The sequence below is a fragment of the Meriones unguiculatus genome, chromosome 2, assembly GCF_030254825.1.
Source record: "Meriones unguiculatus strain TT.TT164.6M chromosome 2, Bangor_MerUng_6.1, whole genome shotgun sequence".
Taxonomy (NCBI): domain Eukaryota; kingdom Metazoa; phylum Chordata; class Mammalia; order Rodentia; family Muridae; genus Meriones; species Meriones unguiculatus.
Window position 1 is genome coordinate 61,811,055 of NC_083350.1, and position 16,146 is coordinate 61,827,200.

Genomic DNA, 16,146 nt, shown 5'->3' on the forward strand with positions numbered 1-16,146 from the left:
GTGTGTGTGTGTGCACGCGCGCGCGCGCATTCACACATGGGTGTCTACCAAAGCCGAAAGAGGGCATTAGATCTCCTGAAGCTCTATAGAGTTAGAGACGATATGAACCTCCCAATGTGGGTGCTGGGAACTGAACTCCCATTCTCTGAAAGAGCAGCTGAACTCCTATCAGCTGAGCCAGCTCTCCAGCCCCAGTATCTTTGATATTTTTATTTTTGAGTCAGGGCTCTCTCATTGAGGCTGGAGACCACCAGTTCACCTATACTGACTTCCCAGCAAACCCAGGAACCCACCTAACTCTCAAGGCTGGAATTAGAAGCATGCACTCCTGCAGCAAGGTGTTACCATGAGAGCTGAGGAACAGAACTCGGGTCCTCAGGTTTGTACTGCAGACAATTACATACTGAGCCATGTCCCCAACCCAGGCTATCTCTCCTAAGTACAAGACATGTGTGTATTCAGCACAGAAATATAGACCTCATATACATATTTTAAGCAGTAAATGTTTGCCTGTATTTATAGAGTATATTTCTTTCTAATGTGCTCTCTGAGACAAATTTATGTTGCTGTGTTCATTGAACAAGGGACCAGAATTTGTACACACAACTCTGCATGGACACTTTAAAGGATATGAAACCTCTTTTATTTTTTTTTAAAAAAGGCTACAATCATGTAAATATTAGTGACAATGTAGTGTCCTTATAATAGGTTCCTTCTTTGAAATACTCCTAATAGCAGTAGACACTTATTCTCTGACAGTGGAAATGATCCATAAAAAATGAACTCCATAGGATGACCCACCCCTTATGCACATATGCTGGGGGAGGAGTAATTTCTCTTTTACATTTATCCTTTCTAAACTCCTGATACCTTCTTCGGTCTTGTGCCATTGATTACACTTTTCTGAGTTATCCTTAGTCAATAAGCTCACGGTTATGGTGTCCAAATCCTGGGGGCCTTCCTGCAAAGCTTGCATGCTCAACCTTGCACATATGCACACAGCTTGGAACACAAGCCTGCCTCTGTCTAGGGCCCCAGGTCTCTGAATGCCCATGTGTGCATTATCCTCATCTTCAACTTCTGCTGTTCCTCCCCAGACCACATGGCTATAGGATCTTTGATAAGCTCTACCAAGGGTGTTCATCCTATAACCTGCAACTCACCTGTAGCTGAGAATGGATATAATGTAGCCTAACACAAAACCATAAACTTACTTTAAAAAGAATTGTGTGTGATTATTGTTGTGATGTCTTAACTTCATTGCATGATGTTTGAGTTTGTATATAACAATACTGTGTTACGCTGTCATAACGCTAGACATGTGTACGGCAGTATCCGTTTCCACATGCTTGGTCAGGGCATCTCTACCAATGTGACTAAGTGTGAGGGCCCACATAAACCAGCCCCACTTAGAAACCCTTACAGTATTGACTCTCTTAACTTCTGACTATTTAAGCATTATCCTCATCTTCAACTTCCGCTGCCTCTCCCCAGACCACATGGCTATTGGTCCTTTGACAAGTTCTACCAAGGGTGTTCAACCTGTAATCTTCATTCCAGGAAGTGCATATGAAAAATCTTGTACTGCAGAAGCCTTTCAGCCATGGGAAAAGCGAAGATGGGAGAGCCCAGGTAGGGCTTGCTGATTCAAGAGTATTGGAGAAATCATGGCCATGCTAAAGTGACATGTATCTACAGCATTTTGTGTGATAAATGCAACCTACTATTCCAGTTTCCAAGTGAGCTAGTGTCTGCAAACCTCAGGGCTCATGTACAATAAATTAACATAATTAAAAACTAATTAGTAAAACATCACAATTAAAAAGACTTACTTCTGTAACACCTCTCAGGTAAGACGATGAGGCCAGAGTGCTAGCAGCAGGAACACCAGGCGGGACCCCAGAAGATTGAAGCTGTGATACAGCTTTATGCTGCCTGAATATTTCCATCCCCAAGGAGTATATAGGGAAATGAGAGTGCAATCCGTAAGCACACCCACACATCAACTGCAAGACTTGAAGCCGAGTTCTAGGGCTCAGCCCTGTGGCCCTGCAGGAGTTGGGAGGGGCCCGAGCATTTTCTCAGCCCCCAGTGGCCTGTTAGTGATGCTCCAATAATATTGGCTGTCCAGACATTGATCTGAACACTTTACCTGCACTTACTCATTTAATCTTCACAACGACTCTGCGGGCCAGGCTCTATTTCTCTGCTGATTTTTTCAGATGTGGAAACTGAGCCACAGAGACATTAAATAACCTCTCCAACATCGTGAAGCTGAGTAGGAGAAGCAGTGCTTGAAGCTGGCAGAAAACACCTGCTTCTGCAGGTCTGAGCGCAGTCCTCTCTCAGAAGATATCCACACTCTGGGGGAGATAATCAACCTCTTCCTAGTTCATCAGTGCCCTAGGATGGAGATCATCAAGTCTGTATTCCTCCTTCCATGTCCTCTTTACACTCAATTCCTACTTTCTGATTTTAATAATAATTTTTTACATGAAAACCATGAGTATCACTGTCATGGATATTCATGGATAGGAAAGGAGGAAGGAAAGGAAGCTAAAGAAAGGGTTCTTGCTTCCATTTTACAGGAGGGAAAGCTGAAGTTCGAGAGAGTAATAACCTTCTGCTGCATCTGATTCTGGGGACACACTACACAGAATGCCCCCAGCCTAATCTTGAAATCCCTTTGTTCTCATGCTGTTCTTTCATTGGTAGCCTGTCTTCAACAAAACTGAGGAGTTGAGATAAAAGCCTATGACAGGAGTTGGCCAAGGACACAAATATGGCCTGTCAGTGAATACAGCTAGGGAGCACCCACTGGACCAGAAAAGTGTGTCCTTCAGATTCAGATAGCAAGAATAAAAAGAGCATAGAGGACCCTTGTCTATCAGCCCTGGCACTAGTTAGTGTCCCTGGAGGTGTTTTAGCCTTCTAAGAAGCTCTTGGGTTACTCAAACACACAGCTTCGATCCTACTATCATCTTCTTCCCTCTAACAAGTTTGGTTCCCTAGCTAGATTTGCTGTGGGCTCAGAACAAGACAAGGAGATCTTTCAGTGGTGACAAGATGCTGCTAAAATTAACAGAGGTGGTGAGAACTGCTTTTTCTCTTCTTCCCTGGGCTTTATATTGCAAAGCCTTTCCAAATTATTCAAGAACACCAAAGCTCTGAGCTTATGGCACAGTTCACAACGCTCAGCCCTCCAAGTCCTACCCTGCTTCCTCACTCTCTGTCCGTGGGAGCTTCTGGGAGCCTCCTCTTGTTACCAAAGGTGTCACAACCGACTCGTCACTCCAACCACTGCCCCAGCCCAGGCTGCGTTGTCTCTTTTACAGGACCACATCATGGCCCTCTTCTCCAGGAAGTCTTCCCTGGATGCCATTGTCTGCACAGCTCCACCCTTTCCTAGGGTTCTTCTGACTGTGGGTGTACTCTATACTTGGAGAGTCACTTGTCTCTTGTGTCAGTCTCTGCCCAAACAACACTTAGGGCAGGAGGGGCAATGAGCTCAGCCTGTGCTCCCTACCCTAGGCAGGCCTAATCAGAGTAGTCACCATTAAGACATGCCCTAGTCTCTTGCTTGGGAAAGCCAATTTAGAGACCAGCTCTGTGTTCAGTGTGGTCTCCATGTAACCTTGAGAATCAACTGTTTCTTTCCTTCTGGTCTATGTTCAGGCGACTGTTCAGCTCCTTGCAGTAGAACACCCTGGCATCATGCTTTGCAGGCACCCCTCTCTCCTTAAAGCCACTACCCACCTCAGTTCACCCCCACTTCTCACCCTCAACTTTTAAGCGTTCTGTTTTCTATTTCCTCCTTGTAGAAATCCTCAAGCCTGGAAGACATTTAACCATCTGTTGCAGTTTGCTGTTCTGGAGCTTTTCGTTTGGTGTGACTTTGCTCTCTAACTAGACAGTGAGTTCTTTGCAGACCTGTCCTTTCTCCAACATTTCCAGTAAGAGATCAGAAGGGCTGGATGAATGCAAGGATGGCTGAGTGGTGATGCCTCCAAGCTAAGCCAGGCAAATTCAGGAGGCTGTGCTCCTGGGTGTGTTTTCATACATGACCTTGAATCCTTCCCAGAGTGTTGACCTGGGGCTATAGGCCTCTATTCTGAGGGAACGGATGAATGAACAAAGTTAAATTTATTAGTAAGTGCATGTGAACATCACTGTATGGGGGTAGGAGGGAAATGACAGTGATGGAAACAGACCAGATTCCTGCTCTCTCACCAAACAGAAAGAGAAGCTACAGGCAAAACAGCCAAAGCAGGTCTGGCTGTGTGTGGTTCAGTGGGTACCAAAAGGAAGGGGGCTGTGGGGGCTAGAAGAAGGAAGTGGTACCTGGAGAGAGTTTTATCCTCCCTTAAAAACAGAGAGGAGAAGCAGAGGCAAGTGACCTTATCTTCCCTCAAACACCTTCACCACCACAGGACATCCTGACACCCCCAGAGATGAATCAGCAACAAAGCATTCACTCCAGATCTAGAAAGAAAACAAAAAGCAGTTGCTCCCTGTTTTCCATTTGCTATTCTCTTCTCTCTCTCTCTCTCTCTCTCTCTCTCTCTCTCTCTCTCTCTCTCTCTCTCTGGATAGAATAATTGTGGCCATGAAGTGGCAGTAGGAGAAAAAGTTTTAAATCTAGTTAAATGTCACTGTGAATAATACTTTGCCCCTCTCTTTCCCTAATTACATTTCTCTTTGATGATCTGAGGTTTAAGGGGAAAAAACACAAACTTAACTCTTCCTAGAATATCAAGGACAAGGATGCCAAAGAGCCAGGCTAATCACATGGCATACATTTTCCCAGGGGCTTTGCTCCTCCACTCATTCTTTGGAGATTCCATCCGATTTTTTTTCAACCCCAACACTCTGCTGTGACAACTGGAATCGCAAGAGCAGCAGCTAGGCACCTTCAAGACAGCTATGCAATGCCAGAAGCTGCTTCAAGTGCTGGTTTCACATGAGGGGACCTGGTGTCCAGGATGTTTCTGAGGGGACCTAGTTTAACACCAGTCAGAAAAATGAGAAAATAGAGGCCCTCACCATGGAAAGGCTAAGCCCAAACCCAAGCAGTGTCACTCTCATGAGATGGGCTACAGAGGAGGGAAGAAGTTCACCTAAGTAAGAAGACATTCTTCCCAGCTTTGGGTAACATGAGAGGCACAACCCAGAGAGGAAGTCCCGAAGGAAGCATGAGGAATAGCATGGTAATCTGAAACATCCAGGTGACCCCTTTCATTAACATCCCAATTCTTTCACTCACTCCTGCCAAGACACTGCTGCTTCGACTCGCACGGTGGCTATTATTAATAATAATAGCATGAATAGCTAAACCTTTCTGGGTGATTTCCGTGGACCTTGACTGCTCTGGGGTCCTCATCTGAGCAGTTCCTTCCTTTTCCACCTCCTTTTCCTTCCCAGCTTCATCTCCTCAAGGCTTTGCTTTGATAAGATGGTAGGCAGGGAGAGAAAAGGGAACTTCAAGTCTGAATTATTTCCATTAACTCTCCTGTTACGGCAGAAAACACAGTCTACCCCACAATGAGATCCTGAGATCCAACAGCAATGCAAGTTGCTGTTGGAAGGTGAATTTGAATAGTCATTATCTTCTGCTTGTATGTCCTGGGGTGTCCTAGTCAATACACACATAGACAAACACACACACACACACACACACACAGAGAGAGAGAGAGAGAGAGAGAGAGAGAGAGAGAGAGAGAGAGAACTGCACACAGCACACAATACTAACAAGACATTTGCACACACCTGTCACACACTGTCGCACACTAACAAATACTCCAGCTTGCTTACCAGGGGCAAACCCCACCTCATTATAGCATAACAGAGGCACACGAAACACACAGCCACAGTCTATCTCTGCAGATGAGGTTCTGTTCCATTCAAGCAACTTCAGTGATTCTTAGGCTAGTATCTAAAACGGGGTAATAGAAACCTGGGAAACACACACACAGCTCCAAAAAGCAAAGAAAGGAAATTTTTCAAATGAGCAAATCTCTACTGTTCTCAGAATTGTTCTTGCTCTTTGGTCCGGGACCCCCTTCCTCAGGAAGGAGGGTCTGGAGCCAGCTTGGGCCTGGGACTGTCAGCTTCAGGGCTGAGAATCTCTGGGCCCTCCGGCCACATCTGCCTCTGGCGTGTGCAGCCTTCTGGCTGTACCAAACGCTTGGCCGGGTTTTTCAGGCTGTTAGGGTCACGCTTCTTTAAATAAAAATTTAAGCACAACGCCAAGTAATGTAATTCAGGGTTAAGAACAGAGAACCCTGAAAACCGGAAAGTGGCCAGCAGGGAAGCTGGTCGGGAAGGGGGGGAGCGGGCTAGGTCAGCAGCTCCGCCTGCCGTCCCAGGTCCCGGCCCTGCAGCCTGGGGAAGAATGGGCGCGTTATTTTAATTGGCCCGTGTCTCCAAAGCCGAGGAAGGCAAACATAGGAAAGGATGGGGGTGCAGGTAAACACGCCGAGAATGAAAATCGGCTGCCCCGGCCAAGTTCAGCACCACTGTTCGCCCCCAGAGGCGGGACGGCTCTTGCGCCTGCCACTCCCTCTCGCGCGCAGCAGCCTTCAGCCCCGCGGGCCCGGCGGGAGTCCCGCGCTGCGCGATCTGGGCGGCCAGACCCAGCGCCGGAGACTCCCAGCTTCGCACCTCTGGATCGGGTAGTGCAGGCTAGCACAAGCCGCTCCAGTCTACCTAAAGCTGCATATGGGTTGGCGAAGGTGTGGGGTCTAGGGGGGGTGGGGGGAGGGAGGATTTCTTTGACAGTGGATTAAGAAAATAAATTGCCAGTTTGCCACAGTAAAACAAAACGAGGGCAAAAACCAAGCCTCTCCCCCGAGCTGGCTCTCCAGCTCCAGCGCCCGGCTCCTTCCTCGTCCGCGGAGGGTGAGCCGGCCGGGGGAGACCTGGCTCCTACCTTCCTCCCTCCAGCCACCGGCCGCTCTGGCTGCCGCTGTCCGGACGGGAGAAGTCGTCTGGGACTGAAACATTCCCTCCCGCCTCCTCAGAGGGCTGGGGCGGAGAACCAAGCCGAATTCTACTCCCTGAGCCTCTGGTGCGGCCCGCGCCGCTCTGCTAGCCCCATGCTTCCCAGGTGGATCCGATATCGGTTGGTGTAGAACAGGAGGGAGAAATTTGGGGGCTGCTCTGGCAGGTTCGAGAAGAGAGAGGGGGAAAAAGCGAGACAGAAACAGAAAGCGCGCGCTAGAGCTCCTGTCTATAGATTTATCCACATAATATATATTTATGTATCTCTCTCTCTCTCTCTCTCTCTCTCGACACTGATCAATGCGCCTTCCGATCTCTGGGCGGACTCCCTCCAAGCCGGCTGGCTTTTTCTAGTCTAAATAAATAAATAAATGGGGCCAGATGGGAGAGAAAAGCGCCCATTCCACCTCCGCCACCGCCCCGCCCGCCGTCCCTGCCTTCGCTTAGCCCGCCTGTCGCCCGAACAGAGCGCAGCTAAGTGGATAACGCCCCCCTACCTACCCACACGAAAAGGAAAATCAATGCTTTGAAAATACAAAAGGTTGCACCTGCTGCTATCACCAAAAAATATATATATAACAATAACAACAACAACAACAACCCCAAAAAGGCAAAGAGAAGAGAGCAGGAGCCCCGGTGGCTGACAGGCACCCTCTGCCCGCGGCTGCGGGGCCCGGAATTTCAGCGCCTCCCAAAGAGCCATGCGCCTGGCGCTATTTATAGCCGGGGGACGTCTCGGACTGTACCACCGCCGCTCCGCGGGGCCGCCGACGGGGGAGGCGCGCGAGGCCGGCGCCGCCCCGGCCGCCCTGCCCCCGGCCGCCGCCTGCCGCCGTGCGCCCCCCAGCGCGCCCACTCTCGGGCCCGCGCTCCCCTCCTCCTACCGCGCACCCTCGCCGCCCCCACCCCTGGTCTGGCAGGGAACTTGAACCGGTCCAGCCTGTTTAAACCGAAAGGACAGAGATCCTGTCTGTTCAATGTAAAAAAAAAGAAAAAAAAGAAAAGAAAAGAAAGAAAGAAAAGAAAAGAAAGAAAGAAGAAGAAGAAAAAAAAAACCACATCAGACCGAGAGAGAGCGAGAGAGAGAAAGAGAAAGAGAGAGAGAGAAGAGAGAGCATAGAACGAGAGCCCAGAGCAGAGCGAGGTGTAGGAAACCGAAGGGAGAGAACCCGAGTGTGTGAGTGTGTGTGTGTGTGAGTGTGTGTGCGTGTGTGTGAGTGTGTGTGAGTGTGTGTGCGTGTGAGTGTGTGCGTGTGCGTGTGAGCGCGAGCGAGCGAGTGAGGGAGAGGAGCGAGAGAGTGCGAGCGAGAAAGAATAAAAGGAAAGATTTTTCTCTATGTATATAAAGATGGCCACGTTAGCAAACGGACAGGCTGACAACGCGAGCCTCAGTACCAACGGGCTCGGCAGCAGCCCGGGCAGCGCCGGGCACATGAACGGATTAAGCCACAGCCCGGGGAACCCGTCGACCATTCCCATGAAGGACCACGATGCCATCAAGCTGTTCATTGGGCAGATCCCCCGAAACCTGGATGAGAAGGACCTCAAGCCCCTCTTCGAGGAGTTCGGCAAGATCTACGAGCTTACGGTTCTGAAGGACAGGTTCACAGGCATGCACAAAGGTGAGAGCACCTTTCCCTCCCAACTTTGCCGGGGAACAGGAGCGGGGCGGGCTGCAGACCGGCCGGCCGGCGACTGGCACAAGCCGGAGACGGGGCGAAAGCGAGCCGCGGGCGGGCTCCGCAGAGGGAGGCGCTCCCGCAGCAGAGACCGAGCTGGGGTGTGTGGGGAGATGTTCGCCGGGACAAGGCTGGGCTTGGGGCGAACGGCCGATGGAAGCGGTGCCCTGGAGAGAGCAGCGGGGACAGGAGATGAAAAGAAAGGAGGGATGAGGGGCAAATGGGGTTGGGTTTTTTTTTTTTTTTTTTTTTTTTTGGATCTAGCGACTTGAAAGATTGGGATGGGGACAGCTGCTCCCCGCAAACCCAGAAAACTGAGCGGACTGGCGGGCGCTCAGCTGGCCCGGGATCTGGGGTGCTGTCCATCGCCGTGGTGCTGAAAACACTACAGGAATTGCTCTCCTTCTGCGTGGGCCAGTAGAGCAGGAGTGTAGCCGTCTAAAAGGGAGAGGGGTAACAAATTCAGAGGGGAATTTTTATTTTGCTATCAATTTAACAGTAAACTCTCCCTAGCGAGATGTGTGCCTCAGTAGTCTGCTTGTGGGGTGACTGGTGAGAAGGGGCTGGTTTCGATATTTGGAAGAACTGAAAAAAACCCAAGGCAAGAATTAGCAAGCACAGAGCCATCCCCTGGGTGGAGTGTGGGGTCTAGGAACCCTCCAACAATCCCCTTCTCCAGTGAGGCTGGAATTTGGGAAAGAATATATGCATGCAAGAGATGCATTTTGAAAGATAAACCTTAATTTATCCCATACTCACCATACAGGGAGCTTTATAGTACATTATTTCTCCCTAGAAGCAATAACTGCTAGTGAGTGCCTGGGGAAGATGGGGACACAATAATCAAAGAATTAAAACCTAACAACTTTTCGGAAAGTGGTCATGGGATTGTCTGCAACCTGCCTGTTTTCTCCTTGTTTTATTATCTTTAAGGCATAGCCCCAAATGAGTTCAGTTGTAGAATGTGTGTGGGTGGCTGGTGGGTGACGAAATTAGCCCAGTGCTCCGATCCCTAACAGTAATGTATAGGATGTGCACCAGGGATTAATCGGTGCTGGAGCTGTGTGGGCAAGTTAAATGCTTTCTGAGAGAGATTGATGGCCAGGCAAGGGAGGAGTACAGGGCTAAGGAAGTTGTAGGGATGTATGGACATTCCGTTTTTAATAAACAGTAGTGTGGAGAACCAAGAAAGATGCTGTGTTAGAGCTGGCGGGTTTGGAGATGAAAACACACACGTACACTCACCCCCACACAGAGAGCAGCCTCAGCTTTGGCCACAAATGGGCTATGAACATAACTGATCCTCCGGCACATTAGATGCAGAGAGCAGAGCTGAGTGGCTCTCTAAGCAGCAGAGGGTTTTCACTACCACAACCGCCCTCATTCCCTAGCCCTCCCTTCATTCGAATACTGAACAGATCTCCAAAGTCTTCCTAGTTGGAGTCCCAGAGAGCAGTTTTTATTGGCTTTAGCATCTTCCAGCTTGCATGCTGAGGAGTAAATCTTAAAGTTAATGGCATGTTGAGTAGCACAAAAAAAAAAAAAAAAAAAAAAAAAAAAAAAAAAAAAAAAAAAACAGCAGAATGGAAATATACTAGATTTGTTGGGGTGGGGTGAGGGTGGGGGCTGTCATGGAGATAGAAAGCAACCTTTATTCAATATGGAGAAAATGTCTGTTCAGAAGAGATATTGGAAGCGAGATGGGGAAGGCAGGCTTCAAAATAATATTTGGGAAAAAGAAATACTTTCTTTTCCCCTCCCTCTGGAGGCAACCATGTCTTTATAGTTTTTCCCTTTCTAATCAAGCTCCCTGGAAGCTAATCAAGGTTTGTATCAAACCTTTGTCATTCTAATAGGTCCTCAGTTTTAAAAATAGTAATAATAGAATTTTAACAGCATGGAGGAGGGAAGCTGTCCATCTTAACAATCAGTTCTTGTAGTAATTTAATATTTCAAAGTTTTTTAAAAAAATCAGAACCCACTAGAGGGAAAGACAGTTGTGGGGAGCTGGAAGTTCTATGAGCTCTTATTGGAGCACTTTATTGCTCCCCTATTTCCAGCACAGATAAACTTTACTGCTATTCCATGTTTTCTTCTCAGCAATCTCTTGCTGATACCACCACTTTGTTTCTGGTGTAATTTGAACTCTCTTATACTATAGTAAAGAATTTCTTTTATTTGCACCAGGAAGATGGATAAGGCTTAGTGCACACGCGTGCGCACGCACACACACACACACACACACACACACACACACACGCATAATGTACGTATTTATACAGGATTCCTAGGACTGGTAAAACTTCATTTCCCAAGTACTTCTTCTTTCAAAGTGGTTCAGTCTGTGACAGGCAGGACTGCTGGCTCTGGCATACTGAATGTCTCATTGTTGCCCCTTGCCTTTCATAATTTTGGCATATTTTTCCTTTATGAAAGTTTCTGCTTCTCCATCCTTCTGATTTTTAGAGTCAGGGTTGGCCCACTATGTCCCTGGCAGTACTGAGAAGCTCTCACCGAGCTGAATAAATACAAGCATTTCTCAAAGCTGGTTTATTCAGTACTGGTAGAGTTTGAACTCATACTTCATTGATGCAGTCTGATTTATTAGCTATTCCTGATTTTTAAAAAAAAAAAGCCTCTGGCCACCTTTTAAAAAAAAATTACTTGCTTGCCGTTGGTGATTGATTACTCTTAAGTGAAAAAGCATGATGAAGCTTGAAGAATGAATGCTGCATTTGGCTCCTACATCTTCCCAGCCTCTAAACTGACAACGTGAGGATAAGGATGGAACCATGCCTTTGTTAAGCCTGGTTTCAGGGCATATTTGCGGTTCTTGCTCTCCATTTCTTGAGTGTTTAACTTCTAATGAATTACAATGAGATATAATTGAGAGACCTTACACGACACTGACCTCCAGTGTGGCTAGCACGCGACAATATTGGTTCCTGAAAATCAGTAACACCTAGAGGATATGCATGAGGTTCCAGGTGGGTATCCATTTCTTGGACACCTGCCATTTCAGGTAACTGGAAAAGGGAGGAGTTCCAAGGGTTAATGGAATACCTGCCATGCGTAGAGTGCACCTTAAAAGGCAATTACTCCAGTCAAATTGGGAGTCCGTGGAGGAGGGAGTGGGTGGGTGTTGTGGATCATCCCCACCCCCATATCCAGAAAAGGCTGTTCGACTGGGAAGCAGCAAATAGCAGCTGTGGAGTGGGATAATTACTGTAAAGGTAAATTTACCCCCTAGAGACCAGCAAGCAATTGGTGGGAAGGGGATCTGTATGGTAGGCAGAGAGAGAGAGAGAGAGAGAGAGAGAGAGAGAGAGAGAGAAGATTGAATCAAAATCCAAAGAAACAATATGCACAGAAGAAAGCCCACTGTAATGCAAACTCTGGCTAACTAGAGCCTTCTTTTCTCCCCAATTTGAGGCACTTTTGGAAAGATTGTTTTTTCAGACTCCAAGGAGAAAGACATTGTAGTATTGATCAAACAAGAGAGAGGCCAATTCCCGGGATAGCAGCAGAAATGAGCTGAGGGCCAATTTCGCCCTGTTTTGTAGAATTTTTCTTCCCTGAAAAAGAAGGAACAGGTCACCCACTAGTCTACTTATTTCCTTTCTCATTTTTCTCTTACTTCTCTTTTCTCCTTTTTGTTTCTTGGTGAACAGAGATGGTGACTAAAGGTACATAAATACATATACATACCCATGCTTATATACACATGCACAAACACACATACACACATCACTGCATCACACATGAATAAGCCAGAAATTCATTCATAACTTTGGTCCTGTCTAGCAAGATAGGAGGCAGCAAAGACTGAGTTACTGGGATACATAAAGACTAGTGCTCTCTGGATAGCCATATTATAATGCATTATCTTTGAAGTCATTTAAGTCCAATTTAAGTGGTATTTAGTATAATATTTATGAATTAATGTAATCTAAACATAGGGTTGTCCCCAAAGATTTAAACTGCCTCTACCACTGGTGTGCGCTTGTTCTGAGAGACTGCAGTGCATTTGAATCTAAACACCCAGGTCCCCATCAGAGTGCCTCTTATTACTTGATCAGAACAGCTTTGTACCTGGATAACTACTATGCTTTGAGTACCTATTTCTTGATCAAATATCTATTCTAGTGACATCCTGGGATCAGGGCAGAGGGCTTCAAACTCAGGAGCTACTTCTGTAAGAGCAGCAGCTGCTTCTGCTGTCACACTCCATGCAGAAGAAGGGTGGGGACTGAGTATCAGAACCTTCTGTGGATTCGTCTCCGAGGAGGGCATCATTTTAATATAGCCTCAGCATCAGTGGCACAACCTCTGATTTCAGCTGTGCCTAGATAGGAAATACCTGAATCCCCTTGATTTATTATGTAAGAGGAAGGAAAAAGAGAGATAGAGGTTATGGTTGTGTTTTGGTAATTTATAATCATCATCATAAATTACAGTTCATGTTCTCATTTAAAGACACAAGTATTTTTCAGAACATCAAATTTCCACCTCTTGATTTTAACCAAAATGGCTTTTTTTTAAATGTTGTGGTTATAGGTGAATTAAAACTGTAAGGCACTATCTAGTTTTCATTTTCAAAATGAATCTAACACTGCAAAACTGAGTATCAGCATGTGTGTCAGCCCAATGAAGATGAACTTTTTAAAATTACTTTGAAAAAAAAAAAAGTCAGTTTTGTCCAGAGAAAAAGACTAGCTGAAAAACTTGTTACACACCTACAACTGCTAATAGAAAGGTTTACCTTGTCAGAGAGAGAAAAAAAAAGAGGATAACCAGAATAAGAAAACAAAACAAAAAATAAATACTCTAAAATAATTTTACCAAAAAAAAGCAGTAGTAATCATTTGCAGACTAACACATGTCAAAGCATTTGATGCCTCCAAATTCCAGATGTCCATGTGTCCTTTTTAAAAGCAAAGAAAAAATTAGTGTGAGGTGATTGTTTTATTTAAAAGACTAGTGGTTATTTATTTTTAGCATAATTTTATTTATCTTTAAAACGGATGTTCTGTGAATCAGCACACAGGCAAATTAGCATGCACACATGCACAAATGTTCATCCATGTGCAAAAATAGTTAACTGCATTCCACATATATGAAAAGCAGGGCTGGCCTAGATTTCATTGCAGTTCAACAGACAGATGTTAACACATGCCCCTGGTCCAGTCTGTCATGGTAATTCCAGGTTTTATTGAAAGAATCCCCTTGAAGTTTCCGTCACTCCTTCCACTACCTCCTCCTGTTGGCCATAGGTTTGTAGCTTCTCAAACACAAAACAAAATAGAAACCAAAGATTTTCTTGAATGAAGTCATAGCTTGAAAACAATTTAAAAATGCTTACTTAGGTTGTAACTCCAAGAATAGTCACTAAGAAGTTCTCAGAGTTGGGGTTATTTTGTTTTGCTTTGTTTATAGCCAGGTTCCAGGGAGACTTCTGAGATCACATTACCATTACTATTGTTAGTACTGCTACCTCATTGTTCTAGATGATAAACAGGAATAAGAGAGAATGCCTAAGAAGACAGCCAAGACCCCACTTCATTAGTTTATAAAGAATCGGCACTGACTTTGCCTGAAATAGATTTAACAAAAACACTACCGAAGTCACAACTTCCATGTCGCTGAAAGAGGGTCAGTTTCCAATTTGACCAAGACCGATATCACCTGAGAAGGGTTTGGGGTGGGGTGGGTGTAGAGGAGGGGGAGATACAATGGTGATCAAGGCCCAACACTGCAAGCAGAAATTTTAAGAACATTACTATTGGGTCCAAATGCTGGAAGCTGGATGCGCCTGTCTGACAGTGGTTCTGAGCTTGGAAGGGAATCCCATGTGACATGCAGAGAGAAGAGCCAGAGGGTGTAAAATCCAGTATGTTCCCGAGTACCAGAGGATGGGGTTTGGGAAGATGCTGTGACCTCTGTGTGGGAAGGGGTGGGCGTGGGGCCTCTAGTGTGTTCTTGCTCGAGCACATATACACATGTATGCAAAGGGAAGAGGTGGCAGAGACAAGTAGCATAGAGATGATGTAAAGGCTGTATACAACATCAGGAGAAGGATAATAGAAAAAAGGAAAGAATCCAGAGAAAAGGACTACCCTTGTTATTATATAGATCTTCTCCCCTCGAAACTCGTGACTTGGATTTCTCAGTGCCCAGGTTACAGTGTGGAGGTGTGCTTCTTTTTATCTGGCTGTTTTTCCCACTCAGAAGTCCAGGTTTGGGAGAGAATCCCATCATCACCCCCCACCCATCACTCTTTGAAGTCTGCCCTGCTTCTGCTCACCCATTGACTCATTTTAGAACCGACCTTCAATCTGGGATCTGAGAAGCCAGCCCCAGTGTCCAGCTCTCCGCACCCACTGCCTCTCTCTCCCATGCACTGCCCCTGGCCTCCCAGCCTACTTTCTTGTATACACACACACACACACACACACACACACACACACACACACATACCACTTGAAAATCTCAGCTAATCCTAACAGGCCCTCTGAACACTCTGCTGTGTTCTCTCTAAATGGAAGCAGGGTGTGGCAGACACCCAATTGCCCTTCTTTTGAGCTCTTTATAACAAGAAAACACAATCTCCTCTTCCTTGCCTACTTCTCCTTTTTTTTTCAAGTCTTTTACATGCATGGCCTCTCTGGGAATGTCAGAAAGCAGCCTGTCCTATCTAATCACTTCTGAGGCTAGACCAGTCCTCACCCTTCCCTCCTGGCTTAGCTATGGCCCCTGCATCATCCTTTACCTTTTCTCTCTCTCTCTTTTTCTCATCCTTGCTGCTCAAAAATCCTACTTGGCCACACTGAGAAGCTTCTTCAGCAGGAACTGAAGAAGGACGCAAATAGGTGTGGAGAACACATAGGTGTGGAGAGAAAGGTTCTGGGAAGAAACAGCAATTGTAGAGGCAGCCAAAATTCTTATCTCCTACTCTTGATGGACTCAGAAACCAGGGTTGTTGTCCGTGGGATTCCCAGCCGGTGTCCACGGAGGTGCTTCTGGCAGATCTGTGGCTGTGGCGTTATACCCATCCAGGGGTCACTGGGAACTTGCTGAGCGGAAATGGAGGAGGCTCTTACAGAAATTCTATGAACTCAGGAAATCCCTCTGGTTTCTGAGTCCTTCAAAAGTAGATGTTTTCAGGATTATGCATTCCCGGGTTTCTCTCTTTCCACTTGATCCGAATTTGCTTTTTCTTATCCCTGTTGTATCTCCTCTCCAGCATGAGCTGATTGAGGCTCTAAAACAGCTATTCCCAGCAGCTTCGCTCAGGAGCAGATCCTAGGTGGCCGTCTGCAAGTATAAATAAATGGATGCTCTCGTGAAGAAAAATGTAGTTCTAGTTCTGTGAATACCAGAAATAGTGATCAAACACAGGAGAAAAAAAAACTGATAATGAGCTGGCTTGCAACAAGAGTTTAATTGAGAGTGACTCCGGAAGGCTGGC

The 16,146-nt window shown here is 46.4% G+C and overlaps 1 protein-coding gene and 1 long non-coding RNA gene across 50 annotated transcripts in view; one reads left to right on the top strand and one right to left on the bottom strand.

Annotated features, from left to right (window-relative positions):
* The window catches only part of LOC132652362 (uncharacterized), a 62,058-nt gene extending 54,666 nt beyond the window's left edge, over positions 1-7,392 (bottom strand). Inside the window, exon 1 of the long non-coding RNA XR_009589872.1 lies at positions 6,929-7,392. This is a non-coding gene — a long non-coding RNA (uncharacterized LOC132652362). The remainder of the gene's footprint in view (positions 1-6,928) is intronic.
* Positions 7,393-7,825: 433 nt separating this feature from the next.
* Positions 7,826-16,146, top strand: part of Celf4 (CUGBP Elav-like family member 4) — a 273,122-nt gene continuing 264,801 nt past the window's right edge. For 6 of the 49 annotated variants that reach the window (XM_060377539.1, XM_060377540.1, XM_060377568.1 and 3 more), the window contains exon 1: positions 7,834-8,621. In XM_060377539.1, coding sequence (XP_060233522.1) covers positions 8,336-8,621 — 286 coding nt within the window. In that variant the 5' untranslated portion in view covers positions 7,834-8,335. Of the gene's footprint in view, positions 8,622-16,146 lie in introns of all 49 variants that reach the window. The other 43 variants (XM_060377548.1, XM_060377559.1, XM_060377560.1 and 40 more) reach the window with 10 other exon arrangements.